This window comes from Haplochromis burtoni, unplaced genomic scaffold (assembly GCF_018398535.1).
Source record: "Haplochromis burtoni strain Fernald_Lab_line unplaced genomic scaffold, NCSU_Asbu1 Contig_11, whole genome shotgun sequence".
Classification (NCBI taxonomy): Eukaryota; Metazoa; Chordata; class Actinopteri; order Cichliformes; family Cichlidae; genus Haplochromis; species Haplochromis burtoni.
The window spans coordinates 1,065,048-1,074,909 of NW_024582372.1; the positions used below are offsets into that span (position 1 = coordinate 1,065,048).

Below are 9,862 nucleotides of genomic sequence, written 5' to 3' on the forward strand. Positions count from 1 at the left end.
CACACACACACACACACACACACACACACACACACTTGCACAGCTGTGGCACAATCCAGCTGCCTTTGCCAACACGAGAGCGAACACCTGCCATTGCTCCCAACCACCTGGTAGACACACGTGTGCGCAAAGACACACATTCACACATGCTTGCAGCTGTTCAGTATGTAAATGATCAGAAACATTACTCTTTGTGCATATGTAAGTGTTAGTCTGTGATTGTGGGTGAATGTATGCCATGGTTAGAGTGCAGCTGGTAGAGAGGGTTGAGCTATAGTTGCATTGCACTGTCCTCTATAATTACCACAGTCAAACCAGGTTTACTACTGTATCATGCCCATATCTAAGTCTGGCACAGGGCGACTGCCTTTATAGCCTAACCACTCTTAAACATTGCAACGGCATGCAAGCAACACAGAAGAATTTACAAAAAAGGCCATGTGAAGTGGAGGAGCAATATATGACAAACAGATTTACCGTATTAACACATTTGAACAAGCCTTAAAATATTATACAAAAAAAAAGGTTGAAAAAAAAAAAAAAAAGAAATACAGGTGCCAAAATTCGACAAAAAAATGGTTTAAATGGGTTAAACAGAAACAATCCCAATTATTTAATCACGTGTTCTCACACAACTTTTATACAAAGGTAACAGTCGCATCACTTGAGGCAATTTATTCCTCTGGAGTTTCAAAAGATTTATGGAACGCTTTGTACTTCCAATGATTTATAAACAGATTCTGGTGAGTGAAATCAGCAGCTTTCCCCCTTAAGCTGATCTAAAACATATTTAAGGCTTTAACAGAGACATCTTTAGGGGAGCACATTTGTCGATTGACATTTGTATATAACAAATGAGAAAAACATTAACACTAATACAACTTTAAATACATCTGTGCATGGAATTTAATGATCATGTCATACACTCCACAGACTCAATAGGGCAAAGTGATCAAGATACGCTGAACAATGAAGCAGAAGCAAAATTCCCACATACCTGATCATAGCTGAGAAACGCACACAAGCTTATGTTGACACTGTACATCCACTTTGGTGACTTAATTTCCAACGTCCTATTGTCTAGTCCACTTTATTCCTGCATTAGTTTTAATAAGTACAACTGATAATTCATTTTTAAACCAATCCCGTTTGGTACACAGATGGGGCTACCAGCTTATACTTTCATATATATGATCAACAGGAATGACAAAGTAGCTCCACATCCTCTAATCTTTACTGTTGATCTCGCTAAAGGTTCCCAGTTGCATTGTAACTCACACAGTCTTAACTGATTACCAGTATTTTGAGCCTCTGCAGCAGCACTGCTTTCCTTCCATCTCTTTGCGTTTCCTAAACTCAAATCAAACTGCATAAAAACAACTTTACTCATGTGAAAAACCTTCCTCTCTGAGAGCAATGTCAACATGAAACAGTGAAAAAAATAATTTACATTCAATTTTCTCAATAACTATAATCGAAGTCTAAATGACTATAATCAGGGCTTGTTAAAGTAAGCACAACATTAGGCTAACAAGTGACAGAATATATTTAAAGGTGCATAAAAAATAGAAAGGCTTTCCAAAATGGATTGCTCACAAAATTGGTCTACAACTCATCTAGACTGTGATTTGGATGAAGCTCAGACAACATTTATACATAGTAGTCCATGCAGAAATCCTTGCAATTCCAAAAGGTCCAAACACATTTGCTCTTAGAGGTGTATAGGTTTGTGATTTCGAGGATGAGACATAAAAGGTAAGACATGAAACACTGGAATACCTCAATCTCATCTACTCCATGTATGATCTGATCTGTCCAGTCAGATATGGGCAAGAATGCAGCACTGGGTAAAGGCTAGTGGGAAGAGACTGAGTAAAGCTTTGAAAGCTAAATCAAAATCCACCTCCAGCAGCTTTGAAATTAAGCCTCTCAAATCCCAGAGGATCCCAGGAGAAACGCAAGGCTGCCCGTCAAACTGCACTGCTAGCAGAGGACAGAACCACAGCTGCAGAAACTTTACACAATCCACGCAACATGACTGGTTTTGAACAAACACATGCACACTCAAAGACACTTTGTTCCACACAGGCAAGGACTGTGTAAAACACTCTGCGGTTGGCGTGCTGTAATATTTCCTTTCATGAAGATATTTTAAGAATCCCATTTTTCCGATTTTCTTCTGGCTGCAATTTAAATCCAATTAACCCGCTCACCTTCTCTCAGCCTCCAATTCTTCTTTTTTCAAATACTTCCATTAATTCATTCACAGTTAACATCAAATCTAAATTTAATGTTGGAGTCACTTCTTTCATTAAGCTATAAATCTTCCCTGGTGAAACTGTCAAGATGCTGATGTGTTTTTACCATGACAGTGAGAATGTAATATTCATCTTTTTTAAGCCAATACGTCCTGTAAGCACACAGTAAACTACAGACACACCTTAAATAACACACTACTGCGTACACACAAAGCAATTGAGTGATTTGAGATGTAGAAATCTGTCTCTGCCCTCGGAGCGGATCACCAATAACAATCCACCCGAAACAGCCTCCAGCACACCGCCACTCAAATATAAACGTCATGTGGATACCCCGACAGACAGATCAATCATGCAGATTTTATCAGTGTGTCTAGCTAGCTATTATTTTATTTGCTGTGTCGATCCTTTATGTCTTTGTACAAACACTAGACACACCAATAGTTGCAAGGAGACAGTGGGTTTAGCTAAAAGCCTCACATTTTGAAAGCTACACCATCTGTGGGCGGACACTCTGTTCTTCTTCTTCTTCTTGAAGATGAAGATGGTACTTTATGACTTCATGGCTGCATGTTTGCAGTTGTTGCCAAGCAGACTGATCAAATGTGCAGTTATTGTGCGATTTGGAAAGGAAAACTACTGTCACCGTCTACTTGATTCATTTTGTAGATTCACACTATACATTTGAGTAATTAAATACATGTAAGATAAACAAACGTAAAGAAAACTGAAGGTGCAATTTAATGCATCATTTGGACATCAATATGACTATAAGAAAGAGAGCTGCACTTAACTGATCAATCAAACAACTACTTAAACTGCTTAAAAACACACACATTTGTATGTATAGCCACTGATTCACAACAGCAGTCATCTCACAAACCGTCAGGTAAACGATTACTCGTCCTTTAACCTGCCTTCTATGTCTTGAAGTACAAAATTCTGCTCTCTATGGAAATGGAGAGTTTACAGGTACATTTAAAATTGTGCTGTATGGCTTCAATCACAAAAACTTGTGTATGTAGAAAAAGAGCAGCATTTTTAATAAAAAACAAAATGCACCTTGTTGATTTTTAGCATGCATTAGTAAATATACTGTCTTGCTGTTGTGCGGTCTTATAAAGTGTTTTGCTTTTCAGTCTAGTCTATGCGGTGCACATAATAAGAGCACACTGCAACACAGCACACTTTAACAGCACTACAAACTAACTTATTCAAAATTGACCAGAGCTGAAAAAACACTCATCTGAAACAGTGTAATCAGAAAATAAACATTATGGCTTTCTTCTTTTCCCCCTAATAAACAGCGTAAAAAAATAGTTGTGGAGTAACACTGGGGAAAACGCAGTTTGAAAAATCTGTTTGCGATAGAGGGTTATATACTTTCAATCTGTTTAAGATTTATATTTTGAAAAAGAAAAAGTGTTTGTCCAGGCATTTCCCAAACCACTGAATAAAACTGTAAACCGTTTGCGAAATGCAACTCAGCGGACATCTGTCTCACTGAGTGCGAGTGGAAGATCTGCTGACCAGCTGCCCCTCCCCAGTCGCAGGCTGGAAGTCTATACTTATGCACCTGTCAAAGGTTAACATGTTGGACCTGTCAAAGGTCGTGTCCAACATACTAATTAAACACACAGTAGCACAACACAGAGCATGATAGTGACCCATTACTTATGTTTGTCAGTATATCTGCATATAACATTCTGGCTCTTATTTCACGTGTTAATCTGTATCTCGCAAAACAAGCAAATATATATTTCAACAATCTGACACTTCATATTGCAGTTATAAGTATGAGTATAAGTATAGAATAGAACAGAATAGAATAGTGTTTCTATTTATACAGCCCCTTTTACCAAACACACTGCACTAAGGGGAACCAGATGGGCACTCCCTCCTGACAGCCGAAATCCCTGTGATGACAGATCCTCTCAAGCATACAGCATGACACTAGAGGACAAAGCACCTGTTGCCCCTTGCCCACAGAAACACTGGCACTTTCTCAGCCATGAGGTCATTGCCTCACACAGGCCAAAACCGGCTGTGCCACCTGCAAACATCCCAATCCAGAATGATCACCCAAACCTCTGCTCATGCTGCCACTGTTCTCATGTAACCAACCTTATGATCCACTAGCCTTAGTGGAGAGAAAACCCTGCACTATATCACACTATATATATCTGGAGTATCCCCTCTCATGTGACTGTTATGAGCTCATCTAGCTCACATGTGAATGCTTAGACACAGAATAAAGATTTAACTTTGGATTTAGCAAAAGGCAGCATGGACTCTGCAGCACAACTTTATCACTCACAATTCGAGTGCCTACCAATATGACCCAAGTCCATCTTTTCCCCCCTCAATTAAACAACAAAGCTGTTAATAACACATTTCTATAGACACACGTCTGAACTCCAGATGTTTAACTAACCATGGCGGGATTTTCCAAGCATCATCTGGGTTACTAATGACACATCTTTCTTTACAGCATATGACTCAAAATTTCGTTATGCATTTGCATGTTAGTTCAGAATAATGAAGTGCATTAGATTGTTGATTGTTTTCTTTTTTTGTGACACCGATGCTAACTGTCACCTAGCACTTCTTTACAGAGAAGAGGGAGATATTAGATAGACAGCTCCAATCCACAACCTGATGTGAGGTTGCGGAGTGTGAATAGCATCCACAGATGTTGGATGTCCTGTGTGGTCAGTGTGTCAGTGCTTGTTTGCAAGACAGATCTGTTCATAGAGCCAGCTGGCTGTCTCCTCAGCTCTTCATTAACACGTCACTATCCTTGATTGACCCACAATGGTCCCCTATATAACCACACGGTCAGAAAATTTGCTATTGATCATCTGGTAAAATTAAATTTTGCTATCATTTTGTGGACCACTTATGCTAAGAGTTTATTGCATCGAAATTACTTCTTATGATACAAGGTTATTTATCATAAAACCAGCAGATTAATGCACAGTAGCTTTACACAGAAAACGCTGCCAGATCACCCTAATATGGGAAGAATCTGGGTAAAAATGTCACAACGCATGAATGAATGCAGGTCTGGGAAAGTACCAGCTTGGTTTGTACAGAGCGCTTTGAGTGCTTAGGTAAAATAGACGCACGCTATATAAGAACCAGTCCATTTACCATTTACTTTGCTACCTACTTTAGCGAAGATCATTGCCAATATCTGTGTATACATTTACTGTAAATATGAATAGGTAGAGCAATTAAACAAATCAATTTAAAAAGAGAAAGACGTTAATGCACAACTTCTTTACCTCACTCTATTTATTTATTTTTTAGTATCAAAATTGATTAATAAAAGTAAAACTGAACTTTAATTGTACAAATTCCTGTTGGTGACAGACTGGTAATCCAATTCTAAAGCTGGTGAAGGAAATTAAGTATATACATAAAGTACCACAAAACCTGATTAGAAGTGCTGGCTTCTTTTTTCTTCATAAATCTCTTGAGAATTTTTATTATTATTGCCCTAATCTTTACATTAAATTCCTTCAAAATGCTTCTGAGTGAATGAGCTCAAATCAAAATAAACTATTCAGGTGAGACCCACTTAGTCATGTTTTAACCAAAAAAACAAACAAAAAAAAACCCAAATACAGGACTGCTTTTGTCACCATAGCTTTCCTCTGTTCTTTATAGAAGTAAAATATCTGAGTGCTTTCAGTCTCCACTTACTTGTTGTTCCCAATGCCGAGTACATCATTGCACTAAACTTCAAGGACTTTCAGTGATATTAATTTATTTAACATAATTATTTCCCTGCAGTTCTTTATCACCCCTTTTAATTTGACTCAGAGGTTGCATTAGGACAAACACAGTTTGCACTGACAGCTCAAATCCCAGCATACTCAAGTCGATCCAAATCCCAGCATACTGGGTTTTGGAATGAACAGAGCAGAATTTAAAACAGTAGGAAAAAAAAGAATATGACTGTGCCATCTCTCAAACAGCTTTTTTCTCCTTCTTACCTTATGTCTAGACTGTGGCGGCGTTGATTCTTGTTCTTTCCTCTCCCCATCTGAGGCTCCGGGCTCCAGCCTAGCCCTGTCCTGCTGCATGCTCTGTCCCACCTGCACCATTGCCTTACATTCCTTACATGAGCCAATCACCAACCTCCTGCCATCATCCACAAGGAGCATGCGTGTGCTGCGAGGTGCATATAAGAACACAGGTAGTCTGGCCACAGTAACAGCGCACAGCCTACCTTGCCTGCGCTGCTCCTGCCTGCAGAAGAAGCACACAAAAACCTCACAGCTGTACTGGCGTGCCCAGGGTGAACTGGGTGGTTGGGGGTTGGCACTGGATGAGCTAGAGGTAGAAGGGGTGGGCTGACCTAGACCTTTGCTCTCGTGCTGGGCCCACTGAGCATGCAGGTCATGGTAGCAAAGCTTACAGGCTGACACCAGACCTGTGGCATCAACTGGCTTGGCATGGGGTGCAGGAGGATGGACGGTGAGAAATGGAAAGAAAGGCTCCCTCTCACCACAGCGACCAGGCGGGTTAACATGTAGCTGGTACTCTCCTCCTGCACACAGCTCAGCTCCACACAGGTAGCACACTGACATGGAGGTGCTGGGATGTGAAGCCACCCCTGTTTGAGGGTGGGCTGATCCAGAGACATCGATAGACATGGCAGCATGGTACCTGACAAGGAATGAGCTGACAGAGGTGATGAGGTCTTCACTGAGGCTAAGTCGATACGCACTCCAGATCTCCTCCAGGATAAAATGGCACTGAGGACAGCAGTGCACACGGCCGTTCCTCACTCCCTGTGCATTAGGGGGGCAAGGCAACATATTAATGAAAGGAAAGTACATCACACCACGGGATTTGCCAACCCCTGCCTGTGCATATGCTACTCTCATGTCTCCTCCACACTCCTGTCCACAAAGGAAGCAGGCCTCGTGGGAAGCCTTAGGTTCAGGTATGCATTCCATGGACCCTGAGGATTTTCCCTCCTGCTGATGAAACTGGGAAGAATGAAGTCCAGTTGTGGTCTGGTTGAGGGGGACTACATACAAACGCTGAAGGACAGGCACATCAGCCAGCTGAAAGCTCTGCCACTGCTGCAAGAGAGAGGTGTGACAGCTGCCACAGACAAAGGTTATACCTGCTGGACTAATAGGTATTGCATTATGGGGTGGGGAGTGAAGCCACAAGAAGGGAAAGAAGGGCTCCCCCTGTGCCCTCTCTTGTTTCTGAACACTGACTTTAAAACGTCCATCATGTCTGAGCCCAGCGCCACAGATGTAGCACACACACTCTTCTGGACTGGAGTTTGCAGTGTGGTGTGGCTGATCTGCAACAGGTCTACGTTGTGTTGTGCGGTCTGTTTTGCGGTCATACGATTCCCTGTCGTCATCGCTTGTAATGTTAATCTCATCTTCAGAGTTGTCAGAGTTATTCTCCCTGGGAGGAGCCGTGTTACGTTTAGAGATGACAGCAGCGGTGCCAGCAAAAGACGCAGAAGTGCTGGAGTTCTCCTCGCCTTTTCCCTGGTACAGCAGCGATGGATGCTTGGAAGGAGCACAGCTGCTGTCGGCTACACGCTGGATCTGATGCGACTCCACATGTCTGACATTCTCCTCCTCCAGCCACCGCCTGTTGCGCATAATGACCCCGTTGTCTTGCACAGGTGTGTCAGAGAGCGAGCTGTCATAGCATCGCCGGGGGAATCTCTCCTGGGACTTTGCCAAAGATTCTGGTGATTGACAGATATTGTTCATAATTTTAGCACTGCGCCTCGCCGTCAGAGCACTCTCCGCTTTTGGCGATCCCTGCGCCCTATAAACACCCACCGGGTAACGCACTGCCCGCTGTGTATCTGGGCTGTTTTTAATACCGATACCATTGTTCTTCCTGCTGCTGTCTCTGGGCGATTTTCCAGATGCTCTCACAAACTTGTCTTTGCCCACACCGACTCTGTAGGCAAAATCCATCTCCTGATCTGAAATGTTCTCGTTTTCTGAAAAAGAAGAGAAATCAGACTCTGCGCCCCCGTCGTAGTTTTGGCTACTGACACTGATCCTCCTCTCCAAATCATAGGAGATGTTCCACTCCTGTGGGACCCGACGAGAGTCGCACTGGTACGGACGTTTCAGCCAGTACATGCGCTTCTCAATGGGTGTCCTGCTCCGCTCGAAAGAGTTCCACTGCTCCGTTAGAAAGCAGTGACATACAGCGCACACCAGTACATGACCATCTGGGCTCACTTCACACGCACCCGGGGCTGGCTCCTGATTTTGGAGAAACGGGAAAAAGGGGATCCTCTCTTTTTGATATGCCACTTGTAACCTTAATTCCTTCCCCGGTGTAACTCCGCTTCCACATATAAAACAGTGAACAAGTCCCCCCAATCCATTCCGATCAGTCCTGGAAATGTTACCGGGCAATGTGCTGTCTTCACCGGGCATAGCTGCAGCCATGAGTCGGTGTTTCCGAGATAAGGGTGCCAATTCCTGGTCACGGGGGGAGTTCATTGTTTCACAACATGTAAGGCTAGGCTACATGGCATAACGTCAACAACACACTCATATTCGTGATGCACACTTGTGCCCAAGTCAGAGAAACCATGCAGTCAATTTCTGTTCAAGTTACTCACTGAGTGATAAGATAGATGATAGTCCATTGAAACGACAGCGTGCGGCAACCGCAGAAAACCGTTAACTGTTATTTTTCAAGCAAAACATCCATAAAACATCCCAGTAGTCCTTGTTATCTGAAGACTGTAGTCCACATTATTGCACTCGGCATCCGTGGGTATGACAGAAGAAAAACTTGGAATCACTGTCCGCCTCTCCTGCAAACTTTCCTGCCTGCGCCATGTAACTTTGGCTGCTAACTCGCTCACACTGTACACAGCGCCATCCTCAATTCATGGGACCCGCTTCGACACCCCAAAGGAAACCTCCACCCCCTGTCAGCCCCAGTAATAATTTTACAGAGAGCACACATTCCTTCAGTAGCTGCCGATGCATCAAAGTACTGACCATGCACAGGATGTCCACAGTTTACAGGGGGCGTGCATCAGCCCGACGATCAGGCTCCTTCGTGGATCACCTGTGAGCAAAACCTCAAAAACCCATTAGGGAAACGGTGTAGGATAAACTTTCCATGAACACTTTTTTCCATGCACAAAGGTGAATATTTTTTTTTTCAAAAGCAGACTTTTGTTAATTTAATTACGCATAGATATTTATGGATTTTTAAAAATATATATATATATATATTTTAATGTATTCGAATTAATAGATTAAGATAATGTATAAAACTGATTTTCCAGAAACGTGGTCTGTTTACATATATCAACAAATTAGTGGATATTAATTCCCAGTAAGTTTTTAGTGTTATTTAGAATTTAGACTACATTATTTGGTGATTTTTAATGTTTGTTTACTGGGTGAAATGAAACGTAGGAGAGTTATACAGTTATTCTTTTATGACAAGTATGCAAGCACTTTTGCTTTCATATCAAAATAACTCTGAACTCCTAGACAACAATTATTATTATTATTATTATTATTATTATTATTATTATTATTATTATTAATAATAATAATAATAATAATAAT

General features: G+C 41.8%; 1 protein-coding gene across 1 annotated transcript in view; it reads right to left on the reverse strand.

The window, feature by feature from the left end:
* gse1b (Gse1 coiled-coil protein b) overlaps positions 1-9,299 on the reverse strand; it is a 169,324-nt gene extending 160,025 nt beyond the window's left edge. The window contains exon 1 of the mRNA XM_005915169.3: positions 6,260-9,299. Coding sequence (XP_005915231.1) covers positions 6,260-8,770 — 2,511 coding nt within the window. The 5' untranslated portion in view covers positions 8,771-9,299. The remainder of the gene's footprint in view (positions 1-6,259) is intronic.
* Between the last annotated feature and the right edge of the window lie 563 nt (positions 9,300-9,862).